The sequence below is a fragment of the Talpa occidentalis genome, unplaced genomic scaffold, assembly GCF_014898055.3.
Source record: "Talpa occidentalis isolate TD23 unplaced genomic scaffold, MPIMG_talOcc4v2.1 talOcc4.17, whole genome shotgun sequence".
NCBI classification, from domain to species: domain Eukaryota; kingdom Metazoa; phylum Chordata; class Mammalia; order Eulipotyphla; family Talpidae; genus Talpa; species Talpa occidentalis.
In genome coordinates this window covers 43010073-43026661 of record NW_023601754.1, presented here as the reverse complement: position 1 = coordinate 43026661, position 16589 = coordinate 43010073, and the positions used below count along the sequence as shown (strand labels likewise).

General features: G+C 57.7%; 1 protein-coding gene across 1 annotated transcript; it reads left to right on the top strand.

The window, feature by feature from the left end:
• LIPE (lipase E, hormone sensitive type) lies at window positions 1-14685 on the top strand. The gene is made up of 10 exons (XM_037516689.2): window positions 1-148; window positions 6570-7105; window positions 9215-9305; window positions 9413-9558; window positions 9765-9950; window positions 10171-10465; window positions 11069-11296; window positions 11466-11642; window positions 13576-13997; window positions 14422-14685. Exons 1-10 carry the CDS (start codon window positions 40-42, stop codon window positions 14683-14685), a joined length of 2454 nt encoding a protein of 817 aa, XP_037372586.1. The 5' UTR covers window positions 1-39.
• The last annotated feature ends 1904 nt before the right edge of the window (window positions 14686-16589 follow it).

Below are 16589 nucleotides of genomic sequence, written 5' to 3'. Positions count from 1 at the left end.
CGACTGCGGCGGCCCCGGCGCGGACACCGCGGAGACCTGATGGAGTCGGCCCCGGGAACGCGGCCCGCCGAGGCCCCGGTCTCGAAGAGGGTGAAAGAGGGGTCCAAGAGACGTCACCCCCGCCTTTGGCGAAAAGTCAAGGCCAAAGGTGAGCGCGCTTGGGGCTGCCGGAAGGAACCTTCAACATCCTGCGGGGAGCCGGGGACTGAATGGACCCACCCACTGCCACGAGGAGTGGGGGGCCGTGGGCTGGCCCGTGGCGGCGCTGCGGGGCTTGCGGGGTGATCCATTGTGAGAAGGGGGTGATGTGAGGGCGGAATAACCCCTCTGGGCAGAGGGACGACCCGAAGCCCCTGTGCTGCCTTGGGAGTGGAGCCGGGAGTTTCCTGGACCAGGGTGCCCGCTCGGACTTCATCCTCGCTGTGTGACCGTGGGCAACATCAGTGTGTCCCACATGGGGAATGATCCCAGCGTAGTTTATCATCCTCCAGCACTTGAGAGAATAATGAAGTGGTTTAGGTCTGTCTCACAGGGGCAGTTTAGGGGTGAGTCAGGGACAGGTAGGAGGAAGGGGTGCCCTGGGGCGGGAGGGGGTGTGTGTGCAGCAGAGCCAGTACAAATCGGAAAAGTCTAGTCTTTCCTTTATTTATTCAGTCCATTTGCCATTTACTGTCAGTCCACCTGCCTCAACCCAACTACCCTGGGGCCTAACTTCCTGAACCCCCCCCCACTCCCCGGAGCTGGCTTTGGGCCACCATGTGTCCCTTGGAAAAGATGGGAGGGCTGTTACTTAGGCTCCCCAGGGTGCCCAGTTATTTACAGATCTCAACAGGCTGGAGAAAGACTGACAGCTGCCTTAAGCCTTAGGCAGGGTCACACATTAAGTCCTTGCTTGGTTTTGAATACTTAGTCAATCTAAGTGAGAACCAGTGGGAGTTCCTGGGTAGGAAACAAACTGATATAGAGCCAGGGCCCAGAGACCCCAAACTCAGCATTCTCCCTGTCAATGGCTGTGTAATTAACCAAGGATTACATTGAACTTGGTTCCAACAAACTAGACAGGGCTCCCAGCTCAGACTGGGGCCTCAGGGCATTCATGACAAGACACAGCCTAAGTGGCAGGACCGTGCCCAGAGGTAGTACAGACCTTGGTTAAAATAAGGTCTTTGGAGACCTGTCCCTCAGGCTAGGAGTTCTGGTGCACTGGGTGACAGACCCTACATCCCTGTGTCACCTTTCTGGGCATAATGATAGGGTACCTGACTGTGGGGCTATTGTGAGGCTTGAATGAGTATAGTGTGTTTGGCTGGCACACAGCAAGCCCTCGGGAGAAGTGATTTTTATTACTGGTACTCCCCACTAGAGAGTGAGTACCCTAAGAGCAGTGATTTGTTTGCCTTGTTTATCGCACATTTCCAGAGCCGGGTATGCCAGGCACGATGGCACTGTAATATTTTATCAGATTAATAGATGAAGGAATGCATGAAGTATAACATGGGGATGCTGCCCTTGGGGTTGTTGTGAGGAGTCAGAATCCTCTTAGGTAAGGCTCCCTGCACAGGGCTGAACCAGTCCTACTCACAAACCTTGGGGTCCACCCACTCACAGGCACGTTCCCCCCGCACGCAGCTTTGCCTGTCATTTCCTGAGGCCCTGCCCTGATGCCAGGCTCCGTAGGGTGAATCAGACTCTGCCGCTGCCCCAAGGGCATCCAGGCTGACTGGAGCAGTCCCAGTCATCAGTTTGATCTTGGCAGTAATCGGATGATGCTAGTGTCATTATGATCACCCCATTTCCCAAGTGACGACACTGAGGTTCTGAGGGAGTGAGCTCACTGGCTACTCCATATCTAGCCAGTGAGAGCAGAGATGGCCACCCCAGCCTTCTGAGGCAGGGAACGTGTCAACTCAAACTACTATGTGCCCCAACCTTGATTCTGGGCCCAAATGGCTCCAGTTGCGCAGATTACCCAATAGATACCCCGTGAACACTTACTTGGGCTGGGCCTGGGCTCTTTAGTGATGAGGACAGACTTGTGGTTGAGCTGGGGACACAGACATGAATCAAATAATTTCACGAATCAGATATGCCTATAAACTGTGATAAACACTAGAGAAAATGTATCCTGAGAAAATGTAAGAGGGAGACTTCTCAAGGAGGTGACATTGGGCCCAAGGATGAGCACGTGTTGCCTGCTGCGCAAGGGGAGCGGCGACCTTGAGGCCCAAGGAAGCGGCCCATGACAGGGCAGAGGCAGCTTAGAAAGTGGGGAAGAAGAGAGGAGACTGGTCGGGCAGGGGTCCTGGTTGGGGAGGTCACATCCAGGACTTGGGGCTTTACCCTGAGGGCAAGAGTGGAATGAGGAAGGGCTGGGAGTGTGGGACCAGATTTATGTATTAGAAGGATCCTCTGGCTGCCGTGTGGAGAAGAGATCATAGAAGGGAGCAAAATCAGAGTCTTGACAATCCTCCAGATGAGGGGGCAGTGGTGGGGAGAAGGGCCAGGCACCAGAGGTTTCTAGGGGTTACAGTGGACAGGACCACATGATGGATTGGTGGGGGTGGGAGGGTGCGGCAGGGGACGGGGGATGCCCTGGATTCTAGCTTGTGCAGATGAGAAGAAATGCTTCACACACGCCTGGAGAGCAGGATACACACAAATATGGGTATATTTGTGTGGACACATCCAAACACGTGTCCACACAGTCTCACAGACCGAGAGAAGCAGAGGCACAGATACTGATATACTCCCAGGCTGAGAAACAGGCCGCGACCCACGCATACAAACATGCCTGCAGACATACCAAGAAATACAGAAACAAAGACAGAACAAATGTCGACACACCCACTCATAAGCACAGGCCAGGGCTCTCAGCGTGACGCTCATCTACATACATGTGTGCATGTGAGAGTTTCAAAGACACGCACAGCTGAGACATGACGGAAGGAGTGAACACAGATACACACAGAAGCACAGCGGAGACCGGCGGCCCCATGCTGGCTGTCTGCGTGACCCCAGGCGGTCATGTCACCTCTGTGTATGTTTTCTCATCTGCCAAAGGGGATGACGATAGTCCCTTTTGGGAAGGATGAAATGAGTTACTTCCCATCCGCCATATAAAGGGAACAGTACCTGGCACGCAGCAGTCCCCGCCTGCATTGGCCCCAGGCCCATCCCCTTCAGAGGCCCCAGCCTCACCCTTCCTCCTTCCCACCCGCCCCCTTCCTTCCCCATGGCTCAGTCCCTGGGGGCCGAGTCCAGGCAGAGTCCAGCTGACCATTGGCTCTTTAGGGCAAAGGGCTGGTACTCAGGCAGCAGGATCCCTCAGCTCTACCTCTGCCCCAGTCCTGCCCCAGGCCCCTGTGAGCCTGCCCCTGCCCCAGTGCCCTCTGCCTGGGATTCTTGGCAAGTCTCTGGCCCCCTCAGCATCCCTTCCTCCTGGCTCCATCCGGCATAGGCCCCAGGGAGCTGCCTGGATCAGGGCAAAGGACAAGGCCCTGGACTCAATGAGGGAATGGCATTCAGCCTGTGCCCAATGCTCTCTGCAAGTCTCTTTGGTATCCTCATCTTCACCAAGGCCCCTACCCATAGACAGCAAGTAATGAGAGCAGCTCTAGAAAGTGGGAAACCACACCTCACGCAATAAATAGCAAGTGCTGGGTGTGTGCCAGGCACTGCGCAGGGACAGGGGCACAGCACTGAGTAAAACAAAGTGCCTTCCCTGGGGGGCTACAATCCAGTGAGTGAGCCAGCGCACATAGCGCATTTGTGATAGTGAACTGGATGGTGAGGTAGCGGGTAGTAAGGGTCACAGAGAAAAATGACCTTTCAGTGAGGCCGAGTGAGAACCCCAAAGCATGGCACCAGGGCAGCACCAGCACCCACCCTGGGGAGCCAGGGGGGCCAAATGCCCTTTCCAGATAAGGAACCCAGCCCCCTCAGGATCCCTCGGAGTGGCTTGGACCAGTTCCACTGCCACAGCCACTAAGCCTGTAGCTGTCTTTCCATCCATCCATCTGGCCACTGGCCACAGGGAGGGGTGGTCCTCTCCCAAGTTCCCAGGCATCCACTTCTCCCCTCACTCTCATGCCTCCCAATTTCCTACTTTTTAATATTTGCTGAGCACCTACTCTATGGTGACCCCTGCTGGGCCCTGGGGCCACTCCCCACCCTCTGGGGAAGAAGCAGCTGCTTGTCCTACCGCCAAACAGGTGGTGAAGGCCCCCAGGCTATCTGCACTGGATTCTTCCTTCAGAGGCCCTGTGCCCAATTTTGTGCTTGAGGTTTTATTTCCTGCTCCCTAGAGTCCCACCTCCACACCTATAAACTTCACAGCTCCCTGAAGCCTGGTTCTGCCCCCGGGGCAAGACAAACACACACATGTGTAATTGCAAATGTGTAAAATTCTAGGAAGAACAACAGGTATGAGAATAATGATGGGGTGGGCTGGTATCTCAGATGGGGTGGACAGTTAGGGCGTGCCTCTTTAAGGAGTTGCCGAAAGAGCTGGCCAGGCATGGAGCACATAGGATAACAGGTAAGGGTCTCTTAGGTGGAGGTGGGGGTGGCAGTCAAGGCAGGATGGGCTGTGAAGGGTAAGTGGCAGGTACAGGGTCCCAGCGTCAGAACACCACACACAGACAGCAGGAGCTGTGCCTCAGGCCCTGGCTGAGCTTGGCACTGCCCTTAATTGGCTTTTGTCCTCCCAGGAGGGATAAGCAGAGCTGGCTACTCTCTTTCTCCCCCCAGCAGCTGGGGCGGACTGTGCCAGGGCAGCCCTGGGGACGGGAGCTGAGGTCACTAGGCCTTTGCTCCCTGAATCTACCCTGGGGAGAGGGAGGCAGCACGGCTGGGTGGGAGGACAGTTTGTTCAGGACTGGGAGCCTGGACTCCTGGCTCCGAGGGTGGAAGGAGACTGGGGCCAGGACTCCTAGGATTTGGCTGCCCAGTTGAGCTGGAAGGGGTCAGGGAGCTGGACTCCAAGCTCTGTTTACAGCACGTGGTTCTCACTGTCCTTTCTGGGTGGGAGGTGGAGCTGGTGGCCACACCCTGGGCAGGCTGGCTCCGCCCCCAGTTTATGGCCCCAGCCTGTTACTGACACTAGCAGAAGACCAGCCAGCAGACCCAGCCTGGAGCTCCGAAGAGGCCTGGGAGGGGTGAGTGCATGGCCTGCTGAGACTGCCAAGGCCGTTGCCGAACCCCAGGGCCTAGAAGGGAGAGGACTCTTCTTCTGAGGGGTCAGGAGCCAGGCAAGGTGCTGGGTCAAATTCAAGAAGGACAAGTTTGTGGAACAGAGGGTGATAGTCCCACCAGAGTGGCCAGGGCAGCTTGTCCAGGACTTGGATGACAGGACAGGGATCCTGAAGTGGGGAGTCAAGCATAGTCCAGGGCAGGTTTTTGAGGGTCAGAGCTAGAGGCCCAGCTTCCAAATTCCTGGGAGGGAGACCAGCCTAGGTCAAGGCTCTGGATCCAGAGATCTGGTTTGAATTTTGTTCTTCCACTTTCAGTGCAACCTTCAATTCCTTACTTAATACCTCTGAGCAGTTTTCTCTCCTGTAAAATGGGGGTGCCACCAATAATAGTTGAAACTTGAACCCAGACGAGTCTGGGACGGCGGGTTAGCGAGGGCTACCTGAGCAAACACACAGGATGCTCTTAGCACAGGGTGTGGCACAGAGCAAGCTCACGGCCAGTGGCGGGAATGAGTGCTGCGTTCTAGGCAGCAGGACAGGGTTGGCCCATGAAATCGAAGTCAAGTGGACCAGCTGAAAGGTCAAGGAACGCAGATGTGGAGGAGTAAGAGGGAGTTCGGAGATCCTACAGAGGACCAGAGAGGATACTGGAGTTTGCAGGGAGTTCCAAAGCCAGACTTGAGGAACAGGAGAGGGCAGGAGTGTCTCCTCGGTCTTAGTCTAGAATTATGAGCGCCTGTGTACTGGAAGAGACCTGGCCTTGGACCAGGTGCTAGGACACCACAGGCGGACGGGCATGGAGGGCTGAGCACTCCCAAGAAGGCCTGGAGGTGATACCTGGGGGGGGCTGGGAAGGAAGTACAATGGGGGCCTGAACACCTGGGTCTAAGAGAGAAGAACAACTCAGATTCTAGGAACCAGGGAGGAGACCTGTGCCCCGGGAGAGTGAGTGGAGACCGATGTCTGAACTCTTGGGTCCCTGGAAGGAAAAAAGGCGGTGGGGGGAAGAGCTGCAGTTAGCGAGCCAGATTCTGTGGGCTGAGGAGACTAGACTCTTAGGTTGAAGAGAGGGGAGAAGGCCAGGAAGAGCAAGTTTCTGTACGAGTAGGAGAGCAAGGGACTCCTGGGTCTGAGACTCACGGGTCTGAGGGAGGAGGGAGCTAGAGATCAAACCCCAACTCCTGAGGGAGAATACCCTCAGGTTACCCGGATTCATGGGTCCTAGGGAAGGAAAGGGATGGTGTGCTAGACTCCAGCCCTGGAGATGAGGTGACCTCTGGGTTCTGAGGGAGGAGGGGCTGGGGGCCTGGACTCCTGGATCCCTTTTGAGCAAGGTGTGATGCAGTCCTGCCTGACAGGCCTTCCTACTGCCCACAGCCTCATTGCTCATTCAAAGCATGGACCTACACACCATGACACAGTCGCTGGTGACTCTGGCGGAGGACAACATGGCCTTCTTCTCAAGCCAAGGTCCTGGGGAGACAGCACGGCGGCTCTCCAGTGTCTTTGCGGGTATTCGGGAGCAGGCGCTGGGCCTGGAGCCAATCCTGGCCCACCTGCTGGGAGTGGCCCACCTCTTTGACCTGGATGCAGAGACGCCCGCCAACGGGTACCGCAGCCTGGTGCACACAGCCCGCTGCTGCCTGGCACACCTGCTACACAAATCCCGCTACGTGGCCAACAACCGCCGCAGCATCTTCTTCCGCACCAGCCACAACTTGGCCGAACTCGAGGCCTACCTGGCTGCCCTCACCCAGCTCCGCGCTCTGGCCTACTATGCCCAGCGCCTTCTGACCACCAACCAGCACAGGGGGCTCTTCTTCGAGGGCGACGACAGGCTCATCGCTGACTTCCTACGCGAGTATGTCACGCTGCACAAGGGCTGCTTCTATGGCCGCTGCCTCGGCTTCCAGGTGAGTCCCTGTCCAGTCCCTCCAGGATCCAGGAAAAGGCAGCCGTGGCTTCTACACTGGCCCATTTGGGGAGTGGAGTGACCCTCCCCCCCCCCCGCCCGTGCTCAGTGCTGCCAGCTACACAAAACAGCAGAGGCCAAAAGGGGATGTGATGGAGCTCAGCCAGAGCTGCACCCGAGGTCTCAAACTTGGGGTCCCCTAGGCCAGCTCCACAGTGAAGGAAAATATCTACAGTTTGGCATAGTTTTTTATACCAGGATCCCCAATATTCCCTGTTGTCCTACACTCAGGAGATTAACTCACTCCTTTATATGACCTATCTGACCCCTGAGGTCATTTGAAACGAGACCCCCTCGCCCCCAGGGGTAGTCAGCATATTCTCAAAGAGCACACCACACTTAGTCATCCTCACCAGATGCCTTCAAGGGAAGGAGGAAGGTGCCAACCCCACTTTAAAGAGGTTCCTTTCTCAAGGGGAGGGGGCCTACAGCTGCTGGGTTGGACACAGGCCTGCAAGCAGGCTTTGTGACTCACCTAAGGAGCTGTAGGATTTTCATGCTGGGGGCAGTGACAGTGAGGAAGACCTGCTGACCTGGCCCCTTTCCTCCCTGAACTGGGGCCTGGATCCCCAGTGCAGGCCCTCTCCTACCCGTGACCCACCCAGACCTCCTCAGGGGGACACACTCCTCCCAGCACTGAGAGGAAGACGGTGCGGAGGCCCTCAATCAGACTTATAGGAAAAGGAGTTTGAGGATTCAGAATGGGGGGGGGGGGCATAGGGTGCCAGGGTCAAAGCAGAGGTCCAACTTGCCCCAGTCTGGGGTCAGTCACTAGCTCCCCAGTCCCCAGCAGCATCAGGGAATCCCAGCAGGAGTATCTGGAGCCAGGTGACCCTGTAACCCTTCAGACCTTCTCTGGGTCTCTTCCACCCCAGTGAGAACTGAGCTTGGCGGGGTCTCAGCCCCCCATCCCATCCTACTTTTCCACATTTTCCTGCGGGCCACCCTGTGCTCACCAACCCAGCCTGCGTGTTCCTGGGAACTTCGCCTCACCTGAGCTGAACCCACAAATACTGAGCCAGCCGGCTCCTCCCTGTCCTGGCCGTGACCTTGGAGTCAGAGGAAAGAGATTCCAGGACCTCCTGATCCAGGAGCCCAGCCACAATGGCCAGGCACCCCCGTGCTCTCTGACCTGCTGGGCCCCCGGCCAGGGGCAGGGCCGTGTTGTGCTGCAGGAGAGCCTCCCCTGTAAAATGTCAGCCCTCGAGCAGAGTTCTTCCCTGTGGGGTCTCGCTCAACCCCTGCCCCAGCACAGTGCTCTGCACACAGCATTTATTGGTATCTGTTAAAAGAACAGAACCGTGCTGGCCCCTTGCCTGTGGCTTTTTTTCTCTGACCTTGTCCCTCCTTGTCTCTTAGGCCTCCTCTCTGACACTGTCTCCCCATTCCTCTGTGGCTGCTTCCTGTCCTCATCTCTGGGCCTCAGACACTCTCCCTGCTTGCTCTTTCCACTTCAGGATCTTTGTCCCCATCTGTCTCTGGCCTGTTCCTGTCTTTCTGATGCTCCTGCTGTCTTCCTCGCCTCACCTCTCTGTCTTCATGACTTTCAGGAAACCCCTGCATCATGTTACTCCCGGCTCACCACCTCCAGCGGCACCGCCCACATCTGAAATAACCCCAAACTTCTCAGTCCTGAGTGACCCCCTTGCTTCTCTGAGCTCACCCCCTGCCCCTCTCCCCAGGCTCCCTGGCACCCTCCCTTATGTTATCCACGCAAGCTGGGCCACCGCAGAGCCCTTGTCTCTGCAGGAGCCGCCCTCCTCGCTCAGTCACACTCCTCAGGTCCAAGCAGCATGGCCCCTCGTCACCTTTCAAGTCACCTCCACCTAGTGTCTTTCAAAGCATCAGTCATTACTTGCCATTACCCTACAGATGTCTTTATTTGGTGTCTTCCCTTCGACAGCAGCAGCTCCAGGAAGGCCCTAGAGCAGTGCCTGCCCACAGTAGGCGCTCACTAAAGCTGTGGGATGACCGCACTCCACGTCTGCCCCTCACTCCTGCCCGCCCCGCCCTCCCCGGGCGTGGGTGACGCAGCGGCATCTCTCTGCAGTTCACCCCCGCCATCCGGCCATTCCTGCAGACCATCTCCATCGGGCTGGTGTCCTTCGGGGAGCACTACAAACGCAACGAGATCGGCATCAGTGAGTCCCGGCAGGGGCCCGCCTGCACCTCACCTCCCTTCTGCCCCCGCAACCCTGCCCCACCAGCCTGACCAGCTGGGCTCCCTAACACTCTTCCTGACCCCCAGGTGTCACCGCCAGCTCCCTTTTCACCAGCGGCCGCTTTGCCATTGACCCGGAGCTGCGTGGGGCTGAGTTTGAGCGGATCACACAGAACCTGGATGTGCACTTCTGGAAAGCCTTCTGGAATATCACTGAGATTGAAGTGCTGTCGGTGAGTGTGAGGCCCGAGAAGGGCCCCAAGTAATCACAAGATGGGGGACACTGAGACCCAGAAACCATCCAAGGCCACACAGGTCTCTGCCGGACTGCAAGCCCAGGGAAAGCTCTTGAGAGGAAAGACTGGAGCTCAGTGGGAAGGTGTGGGGGATTCCCTGCCAGCATCCCCTCCCTAGCACCCCTTCTGTTCCCTCCCACCAGTCTCTAGCAAACATGGCATCAGCCACCGTGAGGGTAAGCCGCCTGCTCAGCCTGCCCCCAGAGGCCTTTGAAATGCCGCTGACCTCTGACCCCAAGCTCACAGTCACCATCTCACCTCCCCTGGCCCATACGGGCCCAGGGCCTGTCCTCGTCAGACTCATCTCCTACGACCTGCGGGAAGGACAGGTAGGGCCCAGCCTCAACCATGAACAGGCCCAGAGCCGAGGAGTGGACAGCCCCACCCAAGGCTCCCCCTTCCTCGTGCTGCCATCCTCCCTGCCCTCCCACCTCTCACTCCTCACACCTGCCCCGCTCCTGCCTCTGAGCTCGACCCCTGTGTGGGGGTGGGGGTGGGTCCCCAGGCAGATCATCCCAGCTTCACCCCCCTCGCCTTCCTCACCCCCAGGACAGTGAGGCACTCAACAGTATGGTGAAGTCTGAGAGTCCTCGGGGCCTGGAGCTGCGACCACGCCCCCAGCAGGTGCCCCGCTCTCCGTCCCTGGTGATACACATCCACGGTGGCGGCTTCGTGGCCCAGACCTCCAAATCCCACGAGCCCTACCTCAAGAGCTGGGCCCAGGAGCTGGGTGCCCCCATCCTCTCCATCGACTACTCCCTGGCCCCCGAGGCACCCTTCCCCCGAGCGCTGGAGGAGTGCTTCTTCGCCTACTGCTGGGCCATCAAGCACTGTGCCCTCCTGGGTGAGCCCAGCCCCCAGCACTCCAGGTCCTGCCCTGACACCTCCACACCCTCTCCTGCCTCCACACTTCTCCCTCTCCCCACTGCTCACCAGACCTGCCACCTCAGCACTTACCCCTTCCCACCCCTGCACCCCACTTCTAGCCCAGACAGTCCTGTTTCTCTATCCCTGCTGACCTGCACTGCCAGCCCCCTGCCCTACCCGCTTCCGGCCCTTTCCTCAAGCTCCTGTAACCTCCCACTTCTCACATGTGGGGAGGCACCGAGCCCACTGGGGCCATAGGACACAGGCCTGTGGCCCAGTCTTTCTGTCCGTGCTGTCAGACTGAACCCTGACCTTCCTCGGTGCCCCTTCCCCCAGACATGCCCCTTGTCTCTCCTTTCCCACTGTCCTCTTGCTTCTGGGTCCAGCCTCCCAAGCTTCCTCTCTCCATGCTCTTCGGATCCTCCCACCACTGTCCTTCAAAGGAGTCCAAATCCCTGCCTCAGTTACCCTTTCTCTAAAATTGGCATTGGCTAGACCTTGGGGTGTCTGGGAGGCCAGCACTCCTGGCCCAGGGCTCAAGTTCCTCCCTGCCCAACATGACCGCGCCCCTCCACACCAGGCTCAACAGGAGAGCGGATATGCCTCGCGGGGGACAGCGCAGGTGGTAACCTCTGCCTCACCGTGTCCCTTCGGGCAGCAGCCTATGGGGTGCGCATGCCAGATGGCGTCATGGCAGCCTACCCGGCCACGATGCTGCAGTCTACTGCCTCTCCCTCCCGCCTGCTGAGCCTCATGGACCCCCTGCTGCCCCTCAGCGTGCTCTCCAGATGTGTCAGCGCCTATGCTGGTAAGGCCCATGCCCCTAGGCTAGGGGGTGCCAGGGCCTGGGGCCTGCAGGGCCAGGGGTGAGGGAGGACTGAACCTCCTTGTTCCTGCTGAAGCCATCAGCTGTGCTTGGGCTCCTGGTGGCTGACATTCTGGTTGTTGAGACTGGGCCCTCCACATGCACTCTGCAGGTGGGGAGACAGAGGACCAAGCTGACTCAGAGGAAAAGGCACTGGGCATGATGGGGCTGGTGCGGCGGGACACAGCCCTGCTCCTGCGAGACCTCCGCATGGGCGCCTCCTCCTGGCTCAACTCCTTCCTGGAGATGAGTGGGCAAAAGTCCCACAAGGACCCAGTGCCCGTAGCAGGTGAGATGCCCTCCCCTCATGCACCCAGCAGGGTGGCCGGAGGGACAGCCTGGTATACCAAAGTCGTGGGGGTCCTCAGGGGAGCAGAGATCCCCTTCCTGACCCTGCCCTCTACCCAGCCTGCTCTGGATGAAGCCTAGCTCTTCCAGCACAGTCCACAGTCCAGAAGTCCTGGAAATTCTGGGACTTTTGCTTCCTCCAGTCATCTCAGAGGTCTAGCAACTACAAGATTTAGCTTTCCAAACAGCCTGTCCCTGACAGGCACCTTGGGGAGTGACTCAGAAGTCCCTGCCCCCCAAGTCCTGTTTATCAGTCCACAGAACGCCGCCCAAATCGCCTGGACACTCAGGTGGGGTCCAGCCCTCCTAGATTCTCTCCTGACTTCTAACAGAGGCACAGAGGTTAATACCCACCCCCAACGGCTGGCGGAGGAGCCTGGGGTGGGAGGTCAGCTGCCTGGACAGACTGCGGAAACCAAAGAGACCCCTAGCCCTGGGTGGGTGGCAGACCCTCAAGCGGCTGAAAGTCACTTCCAACCAGGGAGCCCTCTTTCCACGCCATTTTTGTACATGTTAAACGATCTTCAAGCACAGCTACCTCAACTTATTTTCTATCTCTAGCACATTCCCCTTTTTCTGAAAAGTGTTCCAATTGAATGCATTTTAAGTTTTGAAATGTTGGGCTGTTCCAATGGGTGAAAACTAATACAAAAACAATGAAAAGGGGTTGGAATTTTAGGCACAGGGACCGTTGAGCACTGGATCTTCCTTGTAGGATAAAGTGACCAGCGCAGCCCCTGCAAGCACACACCAGGCCACTCCCTCACCGTGCCAGGTGCTTGCTCTCCCTAGGTGTGGTGGGCGGGTAACAGGACCTGTGAGCCTGGTTTTGCATCTCTGAGAAATGGGTACAGTAACAACACCTGCCCAGAAGTTTGTTGGGAGGACTACGTGGCACACCCCTGGCACACAGCAAGTGCTCTTGGTCTGTACCCCGAAGGCTGCCCCGTGACTAGGCACAGTTCTGGTCATTGCGCTTACGCAGCTGTTCTGCTGTGGTCTTGCGTTTTGCCCTGTGGATGTATAAAGACAAGTGAAATGACTGGAAGAGACAGGGGTGGCCCTTGTGGTGAATGGCATGGACTTGATAAAATAGATGGAGCAGAGGCCGGGGGGCATCCCAGGTGGGCCAGGAGAGCATCTCTAACATCTTTTGGGCAGTTGTTTGCCTGGTAACTATGAAAAGGGATGAACAACATGATGGAAATTTGAGATCAGTGTGGCTATAGGTGTGGGATCACTGGGAGTCGAGTAGGCCCCCAAGACTCTTCAGCTCTGTGTGATCAGAGCCTCCTTTTAAGCCATGTGGGTGCTTACACCTCTTTGATCTGTTCACACCCTTTGTGTCAAGTGGCTATAAAACGTTGTCTAGGGCAGGGAGGCGGCTGGAAGCAGGTAGCAGGCCTGGGAATAAAGCATTAATAAACTACACTGAACTATTATGACCTCCCCCCGGGGAGCAGTGCCTAATCCCACTGAGTCTGCACTGCTTCCTGTGAGATAAGGACTATTTTTATCCCCTTTGTACAGAGGAGGCAACTGAGGCTCCCAGCGGTAAAATGACTTGTACTCACCCTTCCCAGTCACCACACACACCCCTCCACTGGGACTCTGCTCCACCACCAGGACCACATAGGTGTCATAGTCATGCATGATTAAGGGTTCAAAACCCCTTGAAACTGTAGCCTGGGGCTCCTAATCATCCCAGGAGGGAATTTGGGGAACACTCTAGGCCCTGCAACCCTAGAATGCAGCACCTCCTCTATAGAGGCCACTGCCCTGCCATGACCTTCCCTGCCAGCCACCACACACCCAACCAACAGAGCTAGGCTTGTCTGAAGCTCCAGCAGACCCTGGTCCTGCTCCTCTTGCAGAGCCAATGCGCCGCAGCGTGTCTGAGGCAGCGCTGGCCCAGCCTGAGGGGCCCTTGGGCACCGACTCCCTCAAGAACCTGACCCTGCATGACCTGAGTCTGAGGAGCTCTGAGACATCAGGCAATACTGAGCTGTCACTGTCAGCTGAGTCACTCGGCCCCTCCAAGTCCTCTGATGTAAACTTCTTACTGGGATCTGAGGATATACCAGAGGATGCCCAGGCCCAAGATGAGCCAAGTTCTAAAGACCAAAGATACCAAGGAGTCAGCGCAGCCTTCCCTGAGGGGTTCCATCCAAGGCGCTCAAGCCATGGTGCCGCACGGATGCCCATCTACTGCTCGCCCATCGTCAAGAACCCCTTCATGTCACCACTGCTGGCACCAGACAGCATGCTGCGGAGTCTGCCTCCCGTGCACATCGTGGTAAGTGCGGGGCGGGTGGGTGCACCCCTCTGGGCACAGTCTGGTGGAGCGCAGGTGCACTGGGGTATAGAGCTCCCGGGAGGCTGGGACGGTAGGCAACCGCCGGATAGGTGTGTGCCACCAAGGAAGGAATATTACCCCCCACCCCCACGCCCCCCACCAACGGGAAGATGGAAGGGGGTCAGCGCTAGCGCTGCCATATTCTCTGGCAATTCTATTGCGCGCCATGGGGCAGCCTCACTGCCAGGGCTTAGAGACTCGGGGAGGAAAAAGCTGGTGGGGTCTGGGGAAGGGAACTCTGGGCCAACGGGGCGCTCAGTTAAACTTCCTCTCCGCTCCCTGCCCCACCTCCCTGTCCCCCATCTCTGTCCGCCCCTTCCCTCACGTCAACCTGAGCCTAATTCGCACCTTCCCGGCCCCGCAGGCCTGCGCGCTGGACCCCATGCTGGACGACTCTGTCATGTTCGCGCGGCGACTGCGCAGCCTCAACCGGCCGGTGACGCTCCGCGTGGTGGAGGACCTGCCGCACGGCTTCCTGAGCCTGGCCGCGCTGTGCCGGGAGACGCGGCAGGCCTCGGCGCTGTGCGTGGAGCGCATCCGCCTCATCCTCACCCCGCCGGGCCCCGCCGCCCCAGCACCCCCCAGCGACCCAGAGCGCGAGTCCATGCGGTCCACGCTGCCGGCCTGAGGGGCGGGCGGAGACGTGCGCGGGGACATGGGGGCTGCGGGGAGCACACTAAAGGCCTCTTGTTCCCATTTACGCCGGCCTCCGTGATGAATGCGCCCAGGGATGGGAGGAGGGCCCCCCCAGGGGCTCCTGGCCCCTCCGGCTTGAGCCGGGCGGGCGGGGGCGGACTGTGCCTTAAATCGGGGGTTCGCGTTGGGGACGGTTCAGGGTCCCAAAACCTGAGCCCTAGCCTGGGAATGGAGGCGCGCGGGAAACCAGCCTGACCGCTGGACCTGCGCGCCACCGATGCCACCGCCCCTGCCTCAGGGGCGCGGGCCTGGCCCCACCTCCTGGGGCCTTTTGGTTTTGTTTGTAAATAAAAGTATTTAATTATTCTGGCCTCTCTCAAATAGGGTGAGGATTCTCCCGCCAGGGGGCAGCACCGGATTCAGATGCTGGGAACCAAGAAACTTGGAACTGCAGAGCAGAAGGGGGCGCGGCAATTCCCGGGTTCTGACGATATTGCTTGCCTAGATTCTGGGGTGCCGAGGAACTACACTCCCCTACTAACCGACTTAATCCAGGTTGAGTTGCAGGGGACTCGTGCTCTCAGCTCCCCCCTTTACAAGCACAGCTCCAAACCGACAAGGAAAAGAAAACCCATCTCTTGGGTTCCAAAGCTTCTAGTGACCTAAACTTACTAGAGAACTGGTACTAAACTAACAAAACCATAAACAAACTGAACACCCACAACTGGAAAGTCATAAACAAACTGAACACCCACAACTGGAAAGCCTGCCTAGCTGTGTCAGCCACTCGGTCCCTCAACCACGACAGGCCTCCCTTTCACATTTCCTGGTTTGGAGCGGAGATTTCTATCCAAGGTCAGCCTTCAGGAGGGTCCTATCCTGGTCTTCGGGTGGGTAGGGGAAGAGACACAGTAAGTCATGGCCTCCATCTGTGGTAGTCAGGGAGGACTTCGCTGAAGAGGTGATCTGAATTTGACCTAAAGGATGAGCACAAGTTTGCTGGGCAGAAGAAACATGTTAGTTGTGTGGTCAAGGCCTCTGCCTGCCATGAAGTTCGGGTGCAAAGTGTATGTGGGGTGGGGGCTGGAGATCAGCTCAGGCACCGAATGAGCCTGCCAGGACGCTAGGGGAAGGGCTGTAAAGGGCAAGACTGGCACCCTGGAAGTAAAGAAGGCTATAGACGGGGGAAATAAAACCAGGGCTGCACAGAAGCCATGGGGGTAGGGAGCAGGAGAAGGGGTGGGGCAGATCCCAGACCTGTGACTCAGGTGGGACGAACAGAACTGAATGAACTTGGAGCCAAGGTTACAGGAGAGCAAGGGGCCCAAACTGACATTTGGGTGTGGCCAGGGAAGCATGTGGATAGAGAGGCTGTCTCTCCACTGGGAGGAGGCTAGGGTGTGAGGTGCCGTTTTGCACTCATCAACAGGTCTTTGTACGACAATGAGGGGGGAGCATCGACAATGGGGGGGAGCATCCAGGAAGTTGCGGGGGTCAGAGAGCAGACTGGGTGCTCACTTCTGCCTGCAACTGAAGGACTAGAACCTTCCCAGGAAGAGTGGGCAGGTGGTACAGGCAGAGGGCCAGGACAGAGTCCTGAGGACATTGGTCTCCAGAGAGGGGAAGTAGACAGTAAATGGTGAGTCCTGGGGGTTCTAAGGAGCAGCTGGAGAGAAAAGCTAATAAGAAAGAAGCCAATGTAAAGCAAAGGGAATTTCAGGCGGGAAGGAGTGATCTGAGGCACAGAAGACCGAACTGTTAACCTCAGGCCTCAGCAGTGAGATGCGTCCTGAGGGGACTTGCCCAGGGCCTTGCAGGGCCAAAGGAGGGTTGAGGAGGGAGTGAAAGACAAGGGATTGGGCCAAAAGGGTACCACAAGTTTCCAGCAATAAGAAG

What these genes read in the sequence shown, in the direction of transcription:
- LIPE (XM_037516689.2), top strand. Translation starts at nt 40, where the DNA reads ATGGAGTCGGCCCCGGGAACGCGGCCCGCCGAGGCCCCGGTCTCGAAG. An exon ending in ACGCAACGAGATCGGCATCA is followed by an intron (nt 9,306 to 9,412) that starts GTGAGTCCCGGC and finishes CCTGACCCCCAG; the next exon opens with GTGTCACCGCCAGCTCCCTT. An exon ending in ATGTGTCAGCGCCTATGCTG is followed by an intron (nt 11,297 to 11,465) that starts GTAAGGCCCATG and finishes TGCACTCTGCAG; the next exon opens with GTGGGGAGACAGAGGACCAA.